General features: G+C 44.6%; 1 protein-coding gene across 1 annotated transcript; it reads right to left on the bottom strand.

The window, feature by feature from the left end:
- Positions 1 to 801: 801 nt before the first annotated feature.
- LOC135907379 (uncharacterized) lies at positions 802 to 24,037 on the bottom strand. Its single transcript, XM_065439067.1, has 9 exons — positions 23,851 to 24,037; positions 22,175 to 22,468; positions 19,325 to 19,647; positions 16,622 to 16,759; positions 15,259 to 15,475; positions 13,627 to 13,847; positions 9,931 to 10,072; positions 5,183 to 5,344; positions 802 to 2,111 (listed from the first exon to the last, which is right to left on the bottom strand). Exons 1-9 carry the CDS (start codon positions 23,869 to 23,871, stop codon positions 1,737 to 1,739), a joined length of 1,893 nt encoding a protein of 630 aa, XP_065295139.1. The 5' UTR covers positions 23,872 to 24,037; the 3' UTR covers positions 802 to 1,736.
- Positions 24,038 to 26,440: the final 2,403 nt, after the last annotated feature.

Here is a 26,440-nt window from a genome sequence, read left to right as displayed (position 1 = left end):
CCGGTGCCCTCTAGATGATTTTCGATTGCCTCCACCGCCCCTTGAAGTCTGTTCTCCATATCACCCTCGCTTGCGTCTTTCGTGGTCCAAATCGTAATGTCGTCTGCATAAACGGTGTGATTAATGCCTTCTATTCGGTCCAGTTTTTCCGATAGTCCGATCATGACGAGGTTGAAGAGCATCGGTGAAAGCTGAAGGTTTTTATCTGGCTGAAGGCTCAAGTCACTTTACTTTGTCAACGCTATATTTATCCTTAACGCCCGTGGTGTCTTTGATAACACATAGATTGCAACAACTTAGGCAAGTTGAGCAAATTTTGGCTTAGTATCTAAGTGGATACTCGTTGGCGCTGCGTAGGCTTTAGTTGTCTTGGCTCATAGATTTCTGTACCGCCCTAGGGCAAAACATTACATGAAATATTAGGCTACAAAGGGCACAAACTCATTAAGACTTGTTAGCAGTCGAAAATTCTAGGTGCTTTCTTGCATTCCTGGAATTTGTGAACTACGACGTTAAATATTTTATTATTTCATTGTTAATCGTTGAACAGATCCAGCAATAAAAATGTTCGTTTATTCCTCCATTGGTTCCTTTGCTGATTTATTCCTTTGTTCATTCGTTCGTTTGTTCATTCATTCATTCGTTCACTCGTTCGTTAGTTCATTCTGGCTATTCGCTTACATTAACAATTACTGTCGACAGTTACTCAACTTTTTTCTTGCGTGGTTGTTTAGGGTCACATCTCTCAATGCTACCTTTTGACGTTTTTTATAATTTTTGAGTGAATGGAGGAGCGTGCAATGAAACGGAAATTTTCAACTTTATTTGGGGTTCACGGAAAGGACGGTGCTTCGCCGTAGTTGCTTTTCACTTTGCTCTGCTTTACACCGCAGAATAATTTACAGCCTTAAAAGTGAATATGGGTGTAATCAGACCCTAAATAATTTTTCGGTGTAACACTGTGTCTTAAATATAGTCTCAGTTACATCCTTTTCTTGTTTTAGGAGTACTTATTATTTTACAACGTAGCCCGCGTTTTCTGAATATGCGTATATGGACGTTCAATGCGCACTTTCTCATCGTTTGCCTTAAAAGCAGTCCACTGTGATAGTCAATAAGGCTTTAACGCAGAAGAGGCAAGGACTCGGTTGTCACGCTCGTATTGCTTAGAGTGGCGACAAAAGTCGAACCGGCGCAAAGCATTTGCGCTCATTTGAAGCCACAAGATGCCAGATTCTTAACACTGAACCAAACCACAAACATAGTTTATCAAGAAAATTGCGGCAGCATGAGGAGACTTGCTACTACCAATTGACTTAAAAATGTATAGTTTGTGAAAACTGACGACACACCTATGACAAGATGTACCTCTTTTAGAGTAATGAACAGTTTGATTTTAAAGAAATCAACAACGACTAATAACACCCATATAGTTAAAACGTAACCGCCGCCACCAGTGACACCACGCGACATTTCGCTAACCTACAAACCAAAAGCGCCAAAGATAACGAGGCCACCTAGTACAAACGTAAGTCCAGCTATCAAAATATCTGCAAGACTGTGCGCGGCACTTCACCAGGATTCGTTGCTCGCAGTGCCTGCATTAGTTCGCCCCTTATCTTAACTTCATATAGGCATACATTTAAGTCACTTCCTGAGCCTTTCGACGCAATACTTAAGCATAGGAAACAAAGTACATTGCACGCAGGCTTCGGAATCAGCACCGTTTTCCTTTTTCACCAGTAGACCCAGAAGTTGCACTTCCTCCTCGAGAACATGGGGTCTCCAATTCCGCAGTTGAAGATCCTCCCAAAACGCATCGAGTTTCTCACCGCTGCGTTGACCAGCTCTGCACCCTGCCGGGTGCCACAGTGACTCATGGCCCACAACACAAAAAGGAGCTGAGAGTTCGTGTAGCGGTGGTTGAAGTAGACCTCTGCGCCGACGCTCTCGTGGACGTCACGATGGTAGACGTCGTAAAGGGGACCGAGGAGTGCAGACTCTAGAGCAAATTCCAGCAGCAGGCCTGGATTGCCGTCAAAGTCGATTGAGGCATTATGAACAGACCGTAGGCATCCGGTCACGTAAGCCAAGTGCTGGTCATGTGCATACTGAAAGGCAACGAGTGGGAAACCAGTGAAACCGAAGCTCATCCATTCTCAGCTACTAGAGTGTCTGGGACGAATATATTATTGTGCTAATCTAAGCGAAAACAATTACAATAAAAATAACCGCGCTAGTATATGGCCACTAGACAACCGCAGTGAAGCTGTGGCCCTGTGGCCATCCTCATGGTCATGTAAATAGTCCTGTTTTGACCGCACCTTCTCCAAAAAAGTCCCCGACGATTATGATACTCCCTAATGCAAAATTTGAGTGCAGTTCTATACGCGTTCTTATTTCGAGTGTGAATATTTTGTAGTATTATGGTATAGGTTCATATTAGGAAGAGAGCGCTGTGAGTAGCGCGCTTTGTTTCCATAGACACAGCGTGCCCTACTACCGCGCTGTATCGTAGCCATCATCGCCGGGCAGCCTGTATTGCGTGGGACTACGCTATTCTCCTCGCGCCTTCGTTCAACAATCGACGAGAGCAGCCTTTTATTGCGGGGAAATCGCACCACCAGTGTCAGGGACGACAACACCCAAGGGAGCGTCACATCGAGCCTTGCTCGTAGCCGCTCGCCGTCGCCTCTTGCAGGAGCGGTGGTACACGTCACGCACACTGGTACCGCGGACTGCCCTCAGCAGCTGACGCTGCGGACTAGCGTAACCTCCTGGCGCCTAGGGTGCCTCGATGCGCGCGCCCTCACGGCAGCGGAGGGGCGCGCGCGCAGCAAAACGCCCTACTGGCGCCTCCTCGGAAGCGCCGGTTAGATCGCCCACGTGGCAGCGGATGCAGTGGCCGCACGCAACTCTGCGCATGCGCAGTCGTATCCCTTCGCTCCTCCTCCACTTTCGCCTCATACTTTCCTTTTTAGTCTCCTCCTCTACATTCCTCCTCGCGCGTCCTCCTTCCACTCTTTCTTCGGCGTTTGGTTTTGTCTTACGCTTACGACGCCGCGGACCAGGCACGCCGACGCTCAACGCAGGAACAGGCGCATAAGAGCTGCGCTATTAAGAAAAAAAGCATAATGTCGTGGAAGATTCCGGAATAACAATACACTGGATCTTTTGCAATAAGAATAACAATTCGCAGGGTTCGAGATGTATCTGCACAATAGAGACACAGCATGTACAGTGCGTAGTCGCAGAAAAAGAAAGTCTAATGGGTTCGGAAGCGTCATAACAAGCATGGTTTGTAAGTGAATTTAAAGCACGAAGTTTAGTGTTTTGTTTATATCCCACACGTCTTAGTATCCGCCTTAAAGTTAAGGGGATGTGCAAATTATAACGTAGTCACAAAAGCTCTCGGGCTAGAATTGTTCGCAATAGACATTCCAGCCAATCATGGTGCTTGACTTGCTAAACATGCCGGCATATCGCAAATAGCACTTACTGAGAAAAAGCGCCGCTAATTGAGGCCCCGCTTCGTTACCATTGCATAGCCACGTGCCAGCAGCGGCATACCCCCAATGCAACTAAACATGAAAACAATCACAATTATTTACCTAAACTACAAGTCTAGTGAAGCAGCCTTTGAAGTGTCCGGATGGCATTCGCGCGACGTTTAGTATGTAGGCGACCATCCTTAGTATTCCCGAAAAGTATTACGCTAAATCTGCTCGTAAATGTGTATTTCCGCCAATCATGATGTGGACATATTGTCAGCGAAAGCGGCCATCCAATGACAAGCAACAGCCATGAAATAAATATTTTCTGAATTCAGGCCCAGGAATTCATGAAATGAGCATTCAGCATTCTAGTTGGGCAAGATTTTACGCTGAAAGAAGCAAATGTATATTTATGATAATTGCCCTGCAATAATTCGAAATTTGTGAACAGAGAAATAGAAACAACGCCTGAATGCTCTACATGGTCCATTGCCAACAGTGCTAAAAAATTTCATGAACTCTTCACTCAGTAAATTTCGCAATTCTTTTGACTAACAAAGGCTTTGGTTTAAATGTATTACTCTGCATAGCAAATCTCCACAGGTCGAGACTTAAAATTTGAAAACACGTACCCAAAGTCAAGATACCTTCAGGGAGAGCAAAAAATACAAATTCAAGGGAGGTTCTTAAAATGGGGCTTTGTCATTTACTGCAGTGCACTGTCAATCCTCTTATCGTAATTCTTTATAATGAGTATTATTGTTTGAATTCGCCGACAATAAGTGGTCGAGGGTTTCTTAAACCTTGCTAGTTATTTCTTGAATTAGTTTCATTACAGACGTGCTGAAAACATTAGCATGTACCAGCCGAAACTGCATCGATTTGTATTGATAACGTTGCCGGTGCGACAGGCCTATATTAAGGGAAAGCGCGTCATATTGCGTAGCAAGAGAAAATGAGCATTCTCTCTGAAATACACGCCCCAGATACATAAGAAAATATATATATTCACAACGAATTCCTGTATTTGCCTGTTACTTACGTAGAGTTCAAGCCTCCCCACTCCCCACGCCTAAAGGTCATAGAGCACATGTCCCGCTTGCTGCGATGCGCCTTCAGACAGCAGCACAGTCGATCATTCCTAAAGGAAACACCCATAGCCTAGAGCGATAATTTTCCTTTTTTTCCTTTATTGCCGGAACTTTCACGTAGCAAACACAAAGGGTATCATTTTTTTAACAGTAAGCGATACATATTTATACGCAAACACACTTTCAAGCTTGTGCGCTTGCATATTGTGCGGTCAGTGACATTGTGGCTGGCCACGCCACGCTTAATATTTCTTTAATGTTGCGAGGGGCTCAGTCCTCGCCAGCCACTCCGGAGAACAATCTTGATCTTTAATTACATCAATGAACTTGCAAATATCTTCCCGGAAGAGCAGCCGCGCAGGGCGGCTGTAAGGCTCACAACAAAAAAAAAAGAAAAGAAAGAAAAAACCGGCCATTCGAGCCCGCCATAAACAGTGGAGGTTCAATAGCATAATTAAGTCGAAAGGCTTGTCATCCTCATCTCCTACCGGCAAAAATCGGATACCTAATGGACTTAAAGGCAAGATGTCAACTATACCTGTGCTATTTCAGGTATGAGCCATAATATCGTATGTATACTTTGAGCCCCGATCTTACCTTCCAAGAGTAGGGACCCGATGGTTGAGGCAAAAGGGGTCTCATCAGCTGCGTAAAAAGAAATACTGAAGAGATGGGCTCCACGACATAAGTCATGTCAGCCATCACCGCCAGCAGCCCTTGAGGAACGATGAGCACATTGCGATCGAAATCGTAGCGCGCCTGCAAGAATGAACGAGAGCCATTGGAAGCCCGTCGGTCAAGGTGCCGCAAATAGTCTGGGCCCACATGGTATCATTTTGCATCTCATTTTGTTTCCTGCGTTTCTACTCATGCATCGCCCGAAGTTACTCATGCCAGTAACAACGGCGGCGTACGAGTCATGCGTGAAGCAACGTCGAACAGGGGGGAAAAAAGATAGAGAGAGACAGAGGAAATGATTATGCGGATCCCGCGCACTGTAGGAATCGATGTCAGCAAAGCTTACTTTGCAGTTTTCATTTATTGACGCTAATATGCGGTGAGGGTTTAAGGCGAATGCTTAAGTTCGTCAGCGCTCAATGCAATACCAGAGTGACGAGTTGATATTAAGCGTAACTTGCATGCGCCACTTTTGTTTGTCTACGTAGTGAACAGAACACACTTAGCGAGACGTGTTTGCCTGAGCCGTTGTCGTGCGCCATTGTAAGTGGCCTGCGGGAAGGTCATTATTGTCATTGTCTCACACGGCACAAAGCACTGTGGCAGAGGCGTTACACGCAGGTAAATTATGGGACATTGCGTGACAAGCCCCCAATCTGTTTCTTCACGTGGGATTTTTTATCGTGCACCCAAATCTGGGTACTCGAGCGTTTTTGCATGTAGCCCCAATGGAAGTGCGACTGCCACGGGCGGCATTGAGCGTGGTTTTGTGGCATAGGACGCCAATGGCACAAAACTACCGAGACGGGTTCATAAGTGTGTGTTTTATGGGCGGCCGCTTCCGTATAGTGTGGTTCGGACGCTGCGCTGACTTAACGTGGCTTTGCGTGCGCACGTCTTACGTGAGTTATCCGCTTGAAGAATCTGCATGGCGCTTATTCTTCAGGAACAGGAGAAACATATCCTAGCGTAATTCGTATTTAAACTTGCGCAGTTTCTCCGCAACTAATCTCCCCTGTCTCGTAGTTGCGTTTTTCCAGCCTTCTTACGTCACGTTTTTCCCACCTTGCCCTACCCCCGCGTGTGTGAGCTACGAGTGCAGAATCGATAGGCTGTTATTCACTTGGTTCGTGATTGCGTCGGTTCTACCCGCCTCGCCTGTGTACCATTCTACCTAACTTCCCTCTGGACGGTTGCGCATTAGTAGAAATCTTAACCCTGAAGTTTCTCGAACTCGCTTGAGGGTGGTCGAGGACAATTACAGCAGTGGAATGGGTGCTGTGGTGAAAACCAGGTAGCTACAGAGGATATTGTGGCGACGTCAAAGAAAGGTCCAGTGGAGTTTCTCACGTCGCCTTTCCTTTCTACCTCGCACCTGCCTTGTGTATACACGCTCTGAACCAACCCCCGACGCGACGTGCAAGGCAACGGCAGCAGCAGCAGTGGCAGTGAAAAAGGAAGAAGATGCAAAACAAACATTTGCTTTAAGTAAGAAACTAGTTTTTACAAAATGCGGTCTATAAACTTAAGATCAAACACCATTTTTGAGCCGCCATGCTTACCGCTGATCTGCGTCAGCCAATGTTGCCTCAGTGTTGCCATTTTAGCAGTTTTGTTCCGAGATTTAGCGGTGTTCTTTGTTTAGCGACTTCTTTTTATTTATTGACCGGAGGCTTTTCTTTACGGCATGACAAAAGAATTGGATACATTTTATCCACCTAAAATTAGAAAATCTTCTTCAAAAATAACCGAAAATGCACTCAATTATTTCAAATCTACAATTAAGGGGCGGGAATTCGCTTCGAACCAAATGTATGGTCCCATTTTTTTTTTCATTGCGAAACAGAATTAAACGGGTTTTAGCACTCCCTCTTTTGCACTTTCTCTATTATATCCAATTGGTGTGCAATTGCAGGAGTTTTGAGTAAATGAATCTTCCTATTACTATTACGATCAATTTTAAGGCGAGATTCAGAATGCAGAGCAAGTGTATAATGAGACACAATGATTGCCGAAAGGCGTGAATTTTGGAGAGGTTAGGCTATTTAACGCAAGTCTGAACACACTGCTTCCATATGGTTTTTGGACAAATCAATACTGAGAGGAACTTCCGGGTAGATCAAGGTGAGAACGCGAAGTATTTCATATTTGTCGTGGTCACGTAATTACTAATCGCCGTAGTAACGTTCGACTAAGTGGGTGGCACAGAATTTAGCTTTCCTTTTAGGAACGCCGAAAAATACATTTTCAGGTTGTAGACGAAGTGCTAATGAGTATTAGAAAAATCTGATAATTCGCGTTCTCTTAAATCGTGCGACATTTCCAATCTCACAATCTGGAGGTAAATGGCGGGTTTTAGATAAAATCAGTGGTTACTGCGGATCTTATTGTAAAATTGTATTATTAAAATAACAAACCACTACACAATGTTGGAAAACTCACTGCTCATTCTATAGCCACACATAAACTGTAAGCAAACGCGAGACCTTTCAGTAAATGATTCACGTCATGCTAGCTTACCTTAGTATGTTCTAAAGCACATACGTCACCTAAAATGTGTTCAAGGGTTTCAGCGTCATTGTAGCAAAGTTTAGCGCAACTATAGTGCCTCTTCTGCCTTTTATTAGTGACATGGTTAAAGCGACTATGGCAACACTCGTCGCACTATATACAATGCTTTTGCAGTCTCGCAGTTTGATATGAATCTGTTCCCATTCCACTATCGCTTCCCTTCAGCTACTTGAAATCATATTTTACTTTTACTTTTTACCATTTACCATGGTATGATTTATAGATGTTTACCTGTTCAGCGCGAGCGGTCGTCTACAACACGCTACTTTTGACTCCTAAATTTAAGTACATTATCTGTATTCACCTATGTTTTCAAATTCGCACTTCTCTGTTTTAATGTAACATTCTCATTTTGGTCGCTTTTCGTTCAGTGCCTCTGTAAGGTGCCCTTTTCTTTCTCCTAACCTCAGCAGTATTAATTTACTCTGCAGTAGCCAGATTATTCAGTAATGAAATAATTTATTTCTGCTTGTACTTGAAGCAGCTTGTGATGATTTTTTCCACGAAGCAACAATTTCAAGATATTCCTTCTGCACAGTTAGAACTTGGAAAGTTTAAGAAAAACCGTAGATGTACTTTAACATACCTCACTTCAACATAACGTACTTACGCATGAACAATGAAGTGCAGACACATTGTTCAAAATTATAAAAAGATTCCATTTCGACCATTTGGAGTTAAATCAATATGTTTATTTCAAAATCATAACATTCCTTGGAAACTGTGCAAAACGCAGTGGCTCTACTTAAATGGAAATCTGTCGGAGCCAATTCCAATTTACATATTTAAGTACACGTAAAAACACATCAAGACATATATGAGACGACCGTTTCGGCCAAATTTGATAAATGCTCAACTTCAGAGAAAGTGTTAAATCCTAGTGATTTAGGAAGCAGAATTTTCGTTCAGGGCATAGAATTTTTCGCGCTAATGCACAACTGGTAATCTAAAAAAATTAAAGCATGACATTTACAAACTTCTAACAATCTGCACTACTGTCAAATGAATCTGTAGGGCATTTAAAACAGGGAGGTTTGACATATAGATCTACGGCTTGCGCAAAATTGTCGCTGTGTTTACAGTGATCTCGAAAGTCATATTCGCACATTAGTAGTTTACTTAAGAGCAATTTATACCACACTAATTTAGCCGATATAGATGAGTTATTAGGCACATTTTAAAGAATTACATTATTGTTTTTATTGCTGAGTTACAGAGTTTTTGACTCGATACTTGAATTCCGTTTTCTTAAATTTTCCTATCTTTAACAGTTTGGTAACAAAAATGAATTGCTCGTTTAAATTTAATATTAGTTTAATACAGTCACTAGCTTGTAACTTTTGCCTTACAATAAAATTAAAATAATTCTATTTATTTATTTATTTATTTATTTATTTATTTATTTATTTATTTATTTATTTATTTATTTATTTGTAGATACAGCAATCCCACATTTTGTGACTTTAGCAGGGGGAAAAAGAAACCAAATACCGAACAAAAAATAGCAATGTGCAAGTAAAAGAATAGTGGCAGGTTGAAGCAAAGGACGTTCATACCAAACAATCATCTAAGAAGGGAAGCAAACAAAGTAAGCGATAATTGCAAAACGTCATTGCCACTAAGGTCCGATCAGTCACTGTTCTAGGAAAAAAGGAAAACTTAAACAGTAATGTCACGGCACAGATAGAGTTAGCGTTAAAGCGTGCCTGTGCCTAATAGAATATCCGGTTGAGAAGGCGATTATTTCGGAAAGATAGGTTTTATAGTGTCCATTAATTAGGTGAAGTAAGAGCTTCAGTCGGCTGAGGCGATTTTTTATACTTATTAAATAAAATGCGCCTGATCAGAACTGTCGCAGTGACTCCATTGTACTTATAAAAGCTCCCGTACCCAAGTTTCTTAATGATCTCGCACTGGATTGCAGAAGACAACTCGTCAGAAGAAACAGAGGTGGACCTACAGTGGCCACCCTGGAATTCTCATTCACGCTTCAGTCTGCCTCCCGGTTTCTTCTAGGAAACGTACAGTCCTATGTTACGAATGTCTGCCGCATTTAAGGCAATGATTCTGAATAAAGCAAATGTGGTAGCACGTGCCTGCCAAGAGTACACCGACGTTTCGTAGTCCGTTGCAGCAGCATCCGACATACCAAGGAGTTCCACGTGCACCGATTCTAACTCTGCTTGGTATACCGGCCTTCGCTGACGCTGGAGTTGTGGGTCCTCGCCTTCAGCGTGCCTGCATACACACAAAACGAGTACATGACCGTGTGTATTGTAAAGGGTATACGTTTCAGAGGCACGCAGAAATGCTTCGTGTATCCTATATAACATGAATATATTTCGGCAGTGACATACCCGAAAACAGCTCCCAAAAGCTTTCGGTTACTGCTTTCTTGGACGTAAGTTACGTGCTATGTCTTAAATTGTTGTTCAACTTGAAAAAAAAATGACAAAAAAGGCAAAAAGAACAGAGCAACCATACTCTAAAATATACAGGCCCAATTTAATTTTCTATAAGAAGCATATACTGAATGGAAAGGCACTTTAATGTTTCGGGCCTACTTCGTTTATTATGCAGTTTCAACAAACTTTACTGTTATTTGAACCTTTTGGCAAAGAGAATACAAGACAAAAACTAGAATATATCGAACACTACGAGAGGTGACCCGACGCGTAGTACCAAGAGTGGAAACAATGTGCACCGAATTTCATAGGTCCTATTACGCGCCTAGAATATTATAGATGCTGCCCAACAACATCTCCTCATTTACGCAACGTTTTGTTATACTGTGCTGCTATAATGTGCTAAGGCTATAAAACTGTTGCTACGTTTATTCACTTTATTTTTTTTATTCCTTGTAACGCGTATACCACTGGTTAACTACAGCACGTCTTACTGCTGACAGTGGCTCTGCTGCTCGGCTTCACTAGAGAGGTGTCCTGCAGGCTTTGCTGATCACGTGCTATATATTGTGTTCATTGGGTGCTTTTAAAGAGGTAAGGATGATAATGGTCATGACAGCAAGCGTAGGAAGAGGCTAAACATGAGTAGTCATTTGGTACAAAATGAACGCGACATAGCGACCTCTTTACTGACGCAGATGCCCCAACCGACAAGAAGATGCGTGCACTATACGTAATACCACAACGCAGGTTACGGCGTGCTTTTATGTTTCATTCATTACGAAATGTAAAAACTACCAATGCGGGGACTGAGGAAGTGCCAATTTATAGAAAAAAAGTCCTAGTTTCGCCCGAAAGGCGAAGCATTGATTGCGATAGCAAATAAGTGGAGAGCTAGCTATACGAAGTAAGGATAGTAGTTTTAGCGGCCGTATATGCTTGCAAACATGGGCATACTAACTAAATGAACAAGCATGATGTCACTAGCCCACAAGCAATCATGAACGCATCGCACTCGATGACCGCCGAAACTCGACGTCGAAACGTTGGAGTAACGAAGTGCGGCAACAGCAGCGAGCGAATTAACCTTCGTCCTGCATCTCGCATCAACGCGAACTTAGCTGGGAAAATAGAGCGGGCAGCGGACTCTGTCCCCGTCGCAGATGGCTTTCAAGGTACAGCGGCCTGGGCGGGCGGGCGCGCTGCCTGGCTCGTACGCTTTTATTCGCATATTGCAGCATACGGCGTGTGGTGATGATTTTATTGACCTTGGACATTATAAGGAACCTCATGGCGGCGGCGGCGCCGGAAGCATCGATGCGGTTGGGCGTCCATATATTTCCAATAAAAAGCAAGTGTTTCAGTACTAGCAGTCACGTGTTTCGTCCTCAGCGTCGTAATGAAACATCGCCTAATCAACAGAGGTTTATTTACCCAAATTATACTTGGCACCTATTTCGTTGGTTTTGGCTGCGTGTTCTTTAGCACAGGACGTAGTAATCAGCTGTGGATGCGCTTTGGAAAAGCAAGTTTAAAATACGTACTAACAATCATTATACATGCATTGTGTATGCCTGTCATGATTTGCACGTCGAGTTACGAGAGAGATTATAGATGAAGATATGTACCTCTTGTAATTCTATGGGCTTCCTGCAGTTTGCCTCAATTTTTCTCAGCCAGTGCTCATGCACCAACAATGCCTGTTGAACGATGAGGATTGAAACACCACGACGTCATCACTATGGCAGTGTGACAATGAATCCATGACGTCTGTATGACAACGATGGCGTGACGACAACCACATAATGAGTGTCGAATGACAAATTTGAAACAACGGTGATGCAACGATCACGCGGCATCATGACCACGAGCCCATGCCTACTCGCCATGCTATTACACAACTTGGGCGACTGGGTCAAGGCAAAACGCATGACGGCCATTGCATGATGATACAGTGAAACCTCGTTATAACGAACCGTTAAAAAGTCGGAAATTAGTTCGCTATATCCATAATTCGTAATATAAAATTTCCTAAAAAATACATGCAAGAGGAGCAAAATTCAATCAGAGAAGGCACAGCAACTCGAACGATGCTTACTTTGGTCACGTTCATTTATTTACGCACAAAGAACTGCGTTATCGCGGCCTGCTTCTTGGTGTTGATCGCATTCCGTATCACGCCCTGTTCCACAGTTTGCAAACACTCAACAAGGGCAAACCCACTGCCCTCTATAGCACTGCAGTGGCGGCGCAGTAAATCCAACGCAGCAAGTGCTTCTTGTGAAGTCGGAATGTTCTCATCGTCTACAGGGTCAGCCTGAGCTTCGTCTGCGGGATGTTCAGAGGCTTCCGCAGCGATTTCGGCGTCCATCAGTACAGCCGTGGTCGCTGAGATGTCGTCGCCACCTACGAAGTCTTCTACAGTCATTGTTGCGGGCATGTCATCAACAAAACGCGAAAAATCGTTCCAGGCCTCATCGAGCTCGCGGAGCTCTGCTTCTGCTTCGTCGGGATCGTCACCATCGTCACTTGATGCATGGGCGACGTGGGATCTGTGGCGCTGTCAGCGCCTGCGAGGTAGTCCTGAATGTTTGCTGCGCCGCACAACACACTTGTAGTGCAACGAAGCCTGCCGCCTGCTATTAAAGTGAGGTAGGGTTTGGCATCGCGAAGTTCGTTATATCCGTTTTATGCCAAACCGCGTTCGCTATAGGAAGTTAAAAATAGATGTGTTTAACAAAAATATTTCGGAAGAGTTCGATATATTCAATAATTCGTTATATGCGTGTTCGTTATATCGAGGTTTGACTTAGTAAACTATTATGAAGCTGGTATGATAGTAGATTTACCAAGACGGCATCAAGGCCAAGAGCATATAGCTAGCGACCCAAGCAGCAAGACAACTTTGGCCACTCAGTCGACGTCACAGTAGGCCACACATCTGCCAAAGCCACGATGTGTGGCGCTATATATAGGCCGGCCACAAAGTAGCCGCTTTCCGGCAACTGCAGCTTATGGAGCCGTAATCTTTACCAGGAAACGGTAAAGATGACGCCGAAGGCAAGCTTTCTCGTTCTTGTCATTTCTTTCCCCCGCACGGCCGGCGCGGCCGCTGCCGCGGATGAGTGCACGTGAGCACCCTATGCTGTGCTTCAAGGTGGCTTCCGGTGCTTTGCTCCTCATGCTTCCACTGCACCCTCCTCCTCCGCTTTCCTCCTCGCGCTCTCTTCGCTCTCGCCGTATTTCCTCCCCCGCTGTTCACCGCGTTCGCATCTTTCACTGTGCTTTTTCGCTCGGTTACACCGAGGTACAAGGCTGAGGCACACGGACGCTGAACGCAGGAACAGGCAGCTCAGAGTTGCGCTGTAAAATGTAGCAATTACTCACCTAGACAGCCAGGTTGGAACACGTATATTCATCGCGTCCACCACTCGGTAGAACAGGTCTGAGGTCACTCGGTCGACTTCCGTGAGCCTCTCCTCCAAAACTGCAACGGCTGCCTGCGCACTCTCCGACTGGAAAAGGCCCTCGTGGATATTGACGCAGGCCAGCTTACGTGGTTGATCGCCGTCATTTCCGAACAGATCCCACATAGAGCTGCTGACATTCTGCGCATGAAAAAGACGCTCTGTTTAGTTTTTTTTTCTGTCAAAATGCATGTGTCCCTGCCGGCTCTGTGGCAGTTATCGAAATGACGACAAATTACTCAGAAATCGTGAAGGTTATGAAGTTTGCAATTTACATAACATAGCACATCACTAAAACTTCACGCATGAACTTCGCTCTGTGTTAGGAGTAAGATAAAAGCCACCTTTCGGAGTGCACCTAGGTAGTCGCGGCTGAGATCCGAACGAAGCTCTGTGGCTTTCTAATACTCCAAGCCCTGCCGGAACTGTAAACAAACAATTGGAACAAGCAGCCTCTGCACAGCGCGTGGCGCGACGCCTAGTCATAGAATACACTGCTCCATAGTATTCAATTGCTGGAACAGGCTCTCACGTAGACGACTATGTATACGACGTCACATGTACGTTTACCTTTTTAGCACTCGCAAGAAGGTGTGGAATCAGAAATTGTTTTAGAAATATGTTTGACTTGTGAGTGGTTTTTTTTTTGGTATGCGTCACAAACATATTATCTTCTCTCAAGAAGTGGAAGGTGCGAAAGCTAGAAAGATACCGTCGGTAACTTGGCACTATCAAATGCGTTTACACTGCTTATAATTTTTGCGCCTTCGACGACTTTATATCTAGTATAAAGTGAAGCTTTTTTAGCTGTTCTCACTCTACGCTCGTGTGGATAAATGTCTGGCCAAGGAAACTGAGCTGATCCCAGAGAGCATCGGAAGAAAGCATGACCGATTCGTGAGACGCAATAAAAGCTTATTACATTGTGCGTCGGCCGCTACAGCAATACATGCGCCCTTGAAATAGCTTTAATGGGGCTTAACTCATGCTCGTCTTGGAGGCAGTGCATAGTGAACTCCTTTGCGCCGTCACTTTCAAGTGCATAATCCTTTAAGTTTCCTCTAAACAAGCCTTCTGGAAGCTGGAAGGAGGGGAGCACTGCCCCCCGGCCATTTATAGTGCAGCAAATCAAGGATGTGGTGAGCTAGGAGGTCTTCGTTCCTCAATAAAGGCCTGCACTAAGTACCTTGACAGTAATGCTATTTTCTTTTTTCTCTTCCTCCTCATATTATGAATGAATATAGCTAACAAATAAGTGATGCTATTAAATAACTATGCCTTCTAAGTAAAAATTACGTTCCAGTGATTGTTCCGCTAATTTACACAATAAGCATGCCACAAGGCACTGATCAGGAAGTCTATGACAGTATACAAAACAAGGTAGGTCTTTCAAGATCTCAAACTGTGCGCTTGTATCATGTAGACAAGAACAAAATTATATACTATGTCAATGAGACTACCTTCGAACGTTGACCTTTACTGTATCAGTTTTGTCACCATAGGAACGGGAAGCGCAGAAGCTATATGTATTTTACAGCTTACGTTTACTTACATCTGGTAAGAATAGCGGTGCAAAATACAGCTCGTTCCACAGCCTCTGGTACATTCGGATGTCGTCGTCGCTGGCATTAAATCGCTCTTGTAGGTGGCAGCTTGCCGATTCACCAAGCCAGCTGCAGAATGAGTCCGCCCTTTCGGTGGTCATCCCTTCACGGAGCTCCGGAATTCCAAGCTCAAGTCTGACTTCCACACTGTACACCTCACCGTATCTAAAATCAGTCAATGACACCGGACATTTTGTGAGAGGCAGCAAAGTGTTTTATTGGAGCGTACCGTAAGTCTGTAACGAAATGCATGGCCATGTACGGTAATAAAATATTCAAACGCGAACAATTTCAAAACAACGCCAACCAATGCGTTGTTTCGTTGCTAGGTTCATATGCATTTGTGACAGTTCTAATTAGGACAAACAAACGTACACTTGGGCCTGCTACGTGCTTAAAACCCGCTAAAGAACGATTACATTTTGCAATTACATGTAATTACGCGTCAAAGATGTTCTTTGCTGCTCGTTTTCAATTTTTGAACACACACACGTTAGCAGCGTACAACAGCGGTGTCGGCAGCACCATCTTGTAACGCTTTGCTGAACCGAAGACGGGACAAGCGCAATGACCAACAGTTTTCAACTTATGTATTCTAATAAATGCGTGGACAACGCCATAGCTATCACAAAGCACATGCGTGTATCTTTGTTGTGGAAGAAATACATCTTCAAACGCAATAGCGTTAGTAGCGCGTAAAAGTTATGCAACACGTGGCTGGTGTGGTCACGATGGCTGGTGCGAACGTCTACGTCTACCCGTATTTCAATACACAGAGACGCTTTATTTTATTGGTGTGTTAAATAATTTTCAAGTATAATCAGACATTAACAAAAAAAAAGCATCTCCGTCATCTAAAGACTACGGCTTTGAAAAAAGAAAAAGAAAATTTGCTGAATACTGCAGCACTTTGTGTATATGACAGACGTCCTAATGCAGGCTGTTGCCTTGAGCGCAATTTACAGTTGTCAATATCTCAAAGCACAACAAAATGCAAGTGTACAGAATACTACCATTTAGACACTACACCAGTATCGAAATGCCGCCACAGCAACTTCTGCGATCTCTTGCTCAGCGCTGGAACTACTTAGGCATTTTAGTGTCCTAGTCGGCACAATATGCAGGCGTTTTCTAATGAAATATTCAACACGGATCCCCTTCTACTACAAGAAATCATAAACGGACAATTTCTTTAGGGGGAACAAGTGCTTGTCTTTCGTTTCACCCAATCATTAACGCCTACTTAATACTTCGTGAAGATGTTTTCGATTTTTCTAACTCTGAACTGCAATGGAGAACGAAGATACTTGCCTTTTTATTGTTGAAAGAAATTCCTTGACGCTCGTCAGAGAATGGTCCGTCAAAAGGTGATCAACAGCCTTGAAAGGTAAGCTTGGATAACGAACTGGGCATCGCTTGCTGCGTTTGAATTTCCTAACGCCAAAGTTGCTGTTGAATCGCACAAAAAGAAAAAAAATTAAACAACTCACAGCAACACTCTTGTGGTTATCATAGCGAATAAGTCGCTGTGTCCAATGATAGTCCTGGACCAATAACTTAATAAATTTGTTCTCATTGATCTTGAGGTTGCAAATAAGCAAAGATGGTTTAAGTTTCTAATGATGCGCATGCGTCAAATATTTTGGAATCCAGCACGTGGCGTTATACTTAGTGGCGCAAGACGTTCTCATGAAGGTGAATTCGGCCAGTTGATAAAAATTGCTGTAACGTCACTGTCGTAACGAAAAATCATATTGCATCCACCCACAGAAACTGTTCAAGTCAGGGCTGATACAGATAAGTATTTTCCTTAAGAAGCACTCAAGAACACCGTAAGCTTGCTCTAGAATCGATTACCAAGTTCCGTCACTACTTTGAATCATATTTCACTTTCCATTGACCATCTTGTACGGAGAGCCTTTGAGTACACGTGGGAAATAGTTAGAAATGTAAAACCCTTAGGTAAGGCCACGCAGTGGTGCCAATTCCTACTGATATCGTGCCTAGAGTCAACAAATCAAGTTCATATCGCAAATCTTCATGATTTTCGCATATAGCCTTCCCTTCAATGCATTTAAGGACATCATAAACACTCTGCTATGATGAGAATACAAAATAGTGTAGCAAGTGACCGAAGATGCAGCGCCTTTGTTCGCAAAAATATCCTTACGCTAACATTGTTCGTAAGAGAAGGCATTATGCACATCGCACGCACTGTGGGAATCGATGTAAGCGTAGGTGCCTGTGCTGATGACTTTAATTGGCGATAATAAGCGGTGATATTGACGGCGAAACCGTAACTTCTTAAACGTTTAGTCTAACAAGAGAGTGGTGAGTTAATGTTAAATTTTACCATGCTTGCACTACTGCTGTTTGTCTGCGTAGTACGCCGAACACACAGGGAGCTGTGTTTACTTGAGGTGTTTTTGTGCGCTCTATTTTATGACCTATAAGAGATTTGAGCATTGTCATTGCGTCATATGGCACATCGCATCGTGGCCGAAGTATTAAACTTTAATTTCATTATGGGGCTGTAGATGGCAAGATCACAATCGGATTATGAGGCCCACCATAGTGCCGAACTCCGGATTAATTTTGACACCGTGATGTTCTTTAACGCGTCCCAAGATCTAAGTACGCGTGCGTTTTCTATTTTGCCGCCGTTGAAATGTGGCTGCCATGGTCGGGATATAATCCACGACCTCTAGTAATGCCATAGCCGTAAAGCTACCGCGGCGGGCACAGAAGAGTTGATTTGATGGTCGACCACTTCCGTAGAGTCGGCTGAACCCTGCTGTGCGCTTTCATTAAAGTGGCTCTTCTTCTGCACGCCCTGAGTAATTTGTCCACTTGATATATTTGCACGGTGCTTACTTTTCAGAAATTGCAGGAACGTACCGTACCCTACCTTGAAGTTCTTATCCAGTTTCCTCGCAACCGCTGTCGTATAGTTGTATGGTTTTCCTGCCTTCTCAAGTCACCTTAACCCCACCCCCCTCCCTTTGTATGGGAACTGTTACTTCTCTTTCTTCTATACAACTTTATCTAAGTCTCCTCTGGGCTCGCACGTCAGTAGAAAGGGAAGCGCTGCAGCTCCTGCAATACATTGGAGGAGGGTCCTGGATAATTACAGCTGTCAAGAAGCTAAAGTGGCGACGTCCAGGGAGCTCCAGAGGGCATTGTGCACATTCGACGCGGTATGGTCTAAATGAGTTTCTCGCGTCGCCTTTCCTCTGTCACTCACTTTTGCCATGTATACACACGCTCTGACCCCCCCCCCCCCTCTATGCGGTGTGCCAGACAGCAGCAGCAGGAGTGGGAAAGCCGAAGGACGAATCAGAGAATGCTTGGCTTTAAATTTCAGCGATAATAATGCCGGAAATATCAATCGCTAACACGACCGTCCGATGGCAAAGAAGAGACAAACGAAAAACTCTGCGAGGTCGGCCCCAGGTTTAAAAAGCACCTGTGCCTGGAATACAGCATCGGGGTTATAGCACAACCTGAGATGGAGTGCCTGGCTTTGGGAGATAACAGGCGGAAGCCACATTAGAACTCCGCTATGTGCGGCTTTTGCTTTGTAAAAACACGGTCTCCACGCGTGAAAAATTTGACCCTTCTGTACAGCTATTGCAGTATGATATGAGATCTGGTCAGCTAGCAAACCTTAATGAAAGCGACTACACTGAAGAAACGGACAAGGGAAGAATAATCAGGCAGCCCGAAGCGCTTGTGTCGGTCTCCGTTCTTTCTTTGTCTCTTACTGCGCTGTAGTCTCTTTCTCTACGTTAAGTGTATGTGCACGAGTACTAGGTACCAAACGAGGGTTTCTTGCCACGAATTTGGCTATCGAACCATGAATGAGTTTCCCATATGTGAAAATGCTTACGCTAGTTATTTGACAGCTTACTGAGTCAAAAGTTATTGTAACTTGCACACGGATTGATAACCGAAGGTAAGTTTAGTACAGAGTAAGATGTGTCTTTAAAACGGCCAGAGTGAAACATTACCCACCAGTTCAGGGCAAATGACGCGGCACTCGAGTCGCCATCAATACATTTTCGGAGCATGGACACGTCTTCCCGTACGTCCGAGTCATCGTGGGCGGAGTCTGCCATATAGGTCAAGTAGTCAGCAACCTGCACCATCAAGTTCAGGCTGGCTCGCTCGTAGATTGGCGGGCCCTCGAACCTCCAGCAGACGTGCTCGTAGAAGTCCTGGCATGCCAAGGGACGGTCTAAAGAAAGGGCGTCATAGCCTGTCTCTGCTTCCAGCCACTGACAGGCAAGTGTATCACAGGGCACTGTCCTCGGGGTTTCCGCTCTCATGACGTCGGCCTGCAGTAGTATTTGGAAGTCATCAAGAGGGTGACTACGGAAGAAAAAAAAATTGAGTGAGACCATCCATGATGATTGAAAAGTGTAAGCAATTAGTCAGAAGCTAAAAAAATATCGATTCGTTCTACTGAACGAAATATGCGCTTCAATTCGCATGTTTGTTGCGGGGTTGTTATTGAGGTAGCTTTAGGGCTTTCCTTGGTTAACTCTGTAAAAAACACAGAGGCCAACAAGTACATCTGCAGCGCTATTATAGGTGGCTATAACGTTTAAGCCGACTTGTAAAAATTTGTGTCTTATCCCTCGGCGAAGCTCCCCTTTTGCAGCCGCCACTGAGAGAGAAATGGGAACGGAAGAAGAGAAGGGCTAGTTTCATCGAGTCATCCACGATCACCTGTACACCTTGAATAGTCCCAACGCTCTCGCGCGACTGCGTGTGCTTGTTAAAGTAGCCAGTTGGCATTCGGCTGTGAACGTAACTCGTTCGTGCAACAGGACGCTCCCGTTGTACCGGCGCCTATGTATCCTTGGTGACCATCCAACAACCTTCGACCGGCAGCCACCGGCCACCAACCAAGAAAATGGACCAACGGTGCATTAATAGCCATTTTCTTTAAAAATAAACGAAAAAAAGAGGAGGGAGCATCACGTCAGGCAGCTATAGCATCGGCAAGCCAATGTCCTCTTTTGGGGGCCCATTTGCGCTTTTACTCGTGGGAAGCAAGTTCTGCACAGCTATCGGACCTCTCAAGAATGTCGAAGTGAAAAACAAAAGTGAAAAACAAGAGGAAGGATTAACATTCTGCCTATCAGAACCAATAATCCCCACAAAATTGACCATAATTAGACGTACTACGAAAACCTATTCTTTATTAGTATTTTTTTCAGTTGTCTTGATTATTCTAATAAAAATTGTGTCTTTCTTGTCATTGCTGTTGGGGTCGAAAATATGTAATTGCAACAGACTTCCGTTATGAGGCCTATACTTTGAGGTTTCGAGTGCTGAAGCAATCGCTTCACTGTGCTGGTTCACAATATAAGTAGGACATAGACCTGCTCATTGTTCCCTACAAGCTCAATATTGAGCGCGGATACCACTTTACAAGCCCCACTATGCGTACACACAATTACACCACGTTATAAACCAAGCACTCACACTACAACCTGAGAAGAATATTCACGCCGGAAACCAGTTATTACTGAATTGAGTTTCATTTTCACCATCGAAATTACCAGGCAACCGTGTTGTAGGAAGTACAAAAAATCCACGAAAATTGGCTAGAAAGCATCCACTCACGAACGAATTCCTTCTTTTACCTTTAACTAATAATTAAGTTTATTTAATCACAGGATGTCACTTGCAAGAAAAATACGTGTACTGAGAAAGTCGTTCGCAACCTTTCGAAAACTCAAACACTGGCATGGGAAGTAAGCTGCTAATATCTCAATAATTATTATTGCGATAGCAATTATATGGACACTCCAAACGCATTTATGCCATCGGCGTGGGCATCGCCGTGTGGTTCTGCATAAAGTCCAAGGGGGATAACACCGTCGCGCGCGCCCTATACGTTCCTTCTGCGAGTGAAAGCTCGCAAGGAGACGAATGTGAAGAGGGAGCGCGCCGTCTTCTCTCCCGCGTCAGGCACCCAACGTTGCGAGGCACCGGGGGGAGGAGAGAGGAGGGGGTGGCGGCGTTGTACTCCGACTGCAAATGCGCATGTGCCGCCTGCGCGCCCTCGCCCGGCCGTATCTTGAGAGCTATCTGCGTTAGCGGCAGAGTCTAGGTACGCAGGTGGCTCGTAGCTTTGTGCGTGCTGTGTGTCCTCAGTGCTTGCTTTGCGTTGAAGCGAGCGGCATAACGAACGTCACCTCGCTCACTGCTGCTGCCGCGTTTCCTCTCGCCAGCGTTTTGAATGCGAGTGGCCGCAGTCACCCAGTGTGATGTGTTCAGATTTGCTTTGCGCGCTGTCACCGTGCTTATTAATTTAGTAGGCAAACGAATGTTCACAAGTTGATACGGCCGATAAAGGTGCTATCCTAACTTCGTATGGCTGTATGCTAATTGTCTATCGCGATCGATGCTGCTCCTATCGGGTGAAATTGCGCCTTTTTATTTCAAATATGTTTGTTTTACTTTAAGCAGTATCGGATTACTGACATGCCGACGATGTCAGCGACTACGAGTGCTTGCAGAATTTAGCTATTCTTTACTCTTGTAGCCCAACTCAAGCCGTCGATCACACCCAAATTTTCGAATTGCTGAAGCAGCTGAAAACGCCGAGTGAATAGGGGGGAGGCGGTATGTCTGACCCCGTCGCATGGTGCCAACAGGCTCAGGAGCAAGATCCATTAGCAGCTACTACGTACGAATACAATCGCAAGGTCGCGTAAGAAATCAAGCGAATTGCGTGGTTTTCATGTAAGTAATGGTTAGGTAAGCCTAGAACGCTAGCTAAGCCAGTGATAATTGGCCGAGGGCCGACGTAATTATTAAAATTGAATATGTGCTTTCTGATCGACTCACCAGCACTTCCTCGGTGTGATTGTAGTCTGGCGAATACCGCTCGAAGCCTTTGAGCAGCTCACCCGTGATGATGCCCAGAGGAGGCTTCGGATAGCGCCGGTCCCCCCATTCGAGGAGCTCTTTGCCACATACTGCGGCAAGTGCTAGTAAGAGAAGGACGACTAGACAGACGAAGACCTTGCTCTGGAACATTTTCCTGGAGAGGACTATGGTAGCATGACGGATCCTCCTTGCTAGTGATTCACGTGTGGGCAGAGGACTTTCAGACGCTGTCCCAGGCGCTTCTTTCTTCCGCTGAAACAAAGAAAAAACGTTAGACGATACCTTCTTCATTCACGTTTCTGCTTTCATTGAGGCAGAAACAGCGCCCTGTGAAACGAATCAATAGACACTTTTAGCGTGCCTGCTATTCCTGCAAAAGGGGGTGGTTTGGGCGGATTGCCGGATGGTCGGGGGCGTAAACGTGAGCAACCAGAGCGGTGCAGCCGGCTGGTGGCATAGAGCTCAACCAGTCAAACACAGAGGTAAAATTACAGCAGCCTACTATATTCTGCTTCGCTGCTGGTGAAAAATTTCGGCAGTGGCCTAATTGTGAACACGTTTACGCCGCTGTCGAAAATTTACAGCTGCAGCTAAGAAGAATATAGTAATTGGGTGTGTGTTTATGTGGTTGAGCTCTGCACCACAAGCTGGCGCCACCAATCTGGCCGCTCAAGCTTACGCCCCCGCTCATCCGGCAAACCGCCCTCGCTTGCCGGAATACCCGAGGCACTAAAATTCTCTAATATCACTCCAAATGGAACGTTGCAGAACTCAAGAAATGCAGGAACAAATATGAGAGCCACATAGAAACACAAAATGTTGTGTATGCCCATTTGAATGCTTATAAGGTAATATCGGTGGGTGCCAGGTTACATTCCGCCATATATTTTGCTCGTAATGACATCGTACTATTGTAGCAAATGATGCCACCGCACGCGTGGTAATGTCTCTTGAACATTTCGCAAATTTAAAGTGATGCTGCGATTTTGAGGTGTCCAGTTTCTAAAAGTGGTCGGCGTTCTCTAGCCCTGTAATTAATTACATTTTCACTTGGAAATTTTAGGAAATGCTAAAGGAGAGAGCTTTTTAAGGACGCTTATGAAGGTGGAATGAGGATCTTGAACGCTTCGTTAGCTCGAAAGTAAGCGATAGTGCTTGATAACACGACCGCTCGTAACCATTATAGTCAACCAACAATGAATGCTGCGAACAAAATTCGCATAGCACTAAACCGCAACTGTTGCTGTGTACGGGTGTTCCGACTTTGATGAAAATTTAGACAACTCCAGCAGGATGGCACATTTCACCCCTTCAATGTTTCTTAAACAGTTCCCTAACTTCACTTATTCAATATAGAGAGGTAGCACAAATACGACACTCGTAAGCAGAATTTTCTAACACACATCCTAATTTGGAGCAGGCTTTGGAATCATAATTATTAGTGCGATAAAAGCACCGCCTTTCGTTGCGAATACCACCCACATCCTCTTATCTGAAAAAAGTGTGCGTTAATCAGCTGTGCGACAATAGAATGCAATGGGAAGTCATGCAATGGGAAATCACAACATCGCGGTATACTTCACCACGCGAAATGGAAATCCATACATTGAAAGCAAGTTAAGGAAAAAGCTCACCTTTCGAAACCAGAGAACCATGATCCTGCTTTTGTCGGATAGGTAAAAAATGATGCAGTGGTGTTCAGGTTACTGGGCTACAGTACTGCGCACGAAAATTTGTCACAGAATTGGTTATAGCTCTTGCCTGATGTACTTTCTGGATAGCTCTTTAGTTTGTTCGAAGTTGCATGAGCTGGCACGTGTGCTACCAGTGATGATCACGGGAAGAGAAGAGAACGAAGACGTTTGTCGTGGCAGGCTCTCTGAAAACTAAGGAATGTGTTGCAATTTTTAACTTGTATTTTTCATTTTACGTTCAATCTAGAAAGATCAGCATTTCTTACAGGTGGCAATAACTTAAAAAAAAAAAACTTCATAGGTCCATGCAAAGAATTGCATTTTGTGCGACTGAAAACGACGACGTAGTAGCGAAAATGGTAAAAACAAGGGACCGTCATTGAAAGCAATTGATTTCCATGTTAAATTCGTCGTTCTTCCCACCCAAGCATACCTTTCTTTTATTTCTTATGTATTAATAATAATTATTGTTTTAATTATTATTATTTTATACCCGGTTTTCATCTGAATATTTCCTTTTTTCTCCACACACAAAACGCTAACTTTTAAACTCCGACGCTCAAATTGTTACCTCCCTTCTTATCATTATTATTTTTACGCACCTAATTGAACCACCCGATTCTTGGCCAATCCCCCACTGTGGGTATGTGCCACGGCCACTCAGGACATCAACAACAACAACACTATACTAACGCCTCCTATTTGGCAGGCCTGTGCACTCTGCTTTATGATGTGGGGCTAGTTGGACCAAAACTTCCACTGTTAAGCCCGGCATGACGAAAGCAATGACGTCAACATCATCGCGCCTTACTCGGAAACATCCCCTATCGATTCTATGGCAGTTGGGCAAGTTAGCAAGACGTCATGGGTGGAAGTACACAGGCATGGTGCTATCTAGAAGGAGTTGACTATTCTCGACACGCGTTATGGCTGCACGGCCGCCATTGTTCGCCATGGTAATTATCTGGAATGCATTATGTAACCGCACAAGAACAAGGGACAAAGTTGGAACACACAAGACAGGACATCTGATTGGCTGTCAAGGGGTCCCGTGCCTTGCAATTTGTGCCAAGAAGCGAAAGTTTTGCAAAACTTGCGGTTTCATCGCGATGATGAAGCATGACGTGGATCTGAAAAATTTGTCTAATAATACTCTTTCTGGCGCTAGGCAGCTATATTGCCACCTTACGGTTTAAATAAAGTAAACTGTGGCGTGCAGAAGCCCGTGTCATGCAAATGCAATTTCGCGAATGTGTGATGGCGGTCCAAGATAGCCGCCATGCCAGCTTGTTGAATGACTGAAGGTACATGCCCTGATGAGCGTAACAGAAAAGGCCGTTTTGTAAACGTCAATTTGACATTGCGTGACGTTGTACTGGGCCGCCATCGCTCAGATGTTCAGTCATAATTTGTGGTGTGACGAAGCGCGTGAATTATGCTAAGGAGCATCCATATGCAACGGCGACCGAGAGGCATGCGTATCGCCGCATTTGCCCGGTCATTTGGTATCGCCGCCTTTCCCCGGCATTTCACAATGCAACCTCATAGAATTTGTATGATTCTCAGATGATGTTGGAATTTGTGCTATGAACCAGCATTTAAGAAAAACCGCCTTTATTTCGAATAATAATGGTTGAACAATACAAACCTTCTGCGAGTTTTTGCACTGTTCACTGCTGCAGTCTTATCGTAATCAAGAACAATATTTCTTGTCATCATAGGTTGTGATAACGGCAGCTTTTGAATTGATAGAAAAAAATGTGCGCAAGGTGGGTCTTCGAAGTTTCCTGACGCGGTACGTGTCATGTACCGCTGTACGAGTCATGTACGAGTCATGTAGAGCTGCCATGTACCGCTGCCAGCGGTACATGGCAGCGCCGGCGCTTGAGTCGCGCAAGCGGATGCTCGCGGCGCGCGCAACACTATCGGTGATTTTCGGCTGCTCCTCCGCCAGCCGAGTTCGGCAGACTCACTTACGTATTACGAGATAGCGATAAGTGGCCTAGGACGTGCGCTCGTCACCATTGGTCGATCCTGCCGGCTGTCTCAAGGTAGAAGGCAAGTGCGCGCCTCCCAACATACGATGGCTCATTCCGTTTCATGGGGACACGTATCCTGGCAAATAAAGCTGACGATGGAAGCGAGAGACGTTTTGGATGGATTATTCGTGCACGTTGAGCTAACTACCGTATTTTTACTGAGGAGGAAAAGTGTGTTGCTTTAACAAGAATGCTAAGTTCAGTGCCTGAATTGATGATCGTTAATGCCTGGATCAACGGGTTAATCCTTCAACGAACACGACACTTAAAACGATTACTGAACACGTTAGTAAAGGTTCGGTGGTATTTGCATTTATGCATATTGCGCTAATGTTCAGGCCTGGCTACTAAAGCTATCGCTCACATCTAATCTCCATTTTTCTCAAATTCTTGAGGTAGGCTTCAGAGAAACGCGTGGCATACTATCACCATTATATAGCCTCAAGCTGACGCTCTTTCATGTAATTTCCACGAAGAACCCTCGTCAATCC

This window comes from Dermacentor albipictus, chromosome 10, assembly GCF_038994185.2.
Source record: "Dermacentor albipictus isolate Rhodes 1998 colony chromosome 10, USDA_Dalb.pri_finalv2, whole genome shotgun sequence".
Taxonomy (NCBI): Eukaryota; Metazoa; Arthropoda; class Arachnida; order Ixodida; family Ixodidae; genus Dermacentor; species Dermacentor albipictus.
Note: the sequence above shows the minus strand (reverse complement) of the source record. Positions and strands in the feature narration are given on the sequence as shown.

Bases quoted from the DNA above. Each gene is read 5' to 3' on its own strand.
- LOC135907379 (XM_065439067.1), bottom strand. From the start codon at position 23,871: ATGGTTCTCTGGTTTCGAAAG. The intron at 15,476-16,621 runs GCAAGTATCTTC...GACTGATTTTAG, and splicing joins TTTCTTTCAACAATAAAAAG to ATACGGTGAGGTGTACAGTG. The intron at 10,073-13,626 runs GTGAGTAATTGC...GTGTGTATGCAG, and splicing joins GTTCCAACCTGGCTGTCTAG to GCACGCTGAAGGCGAGGACC.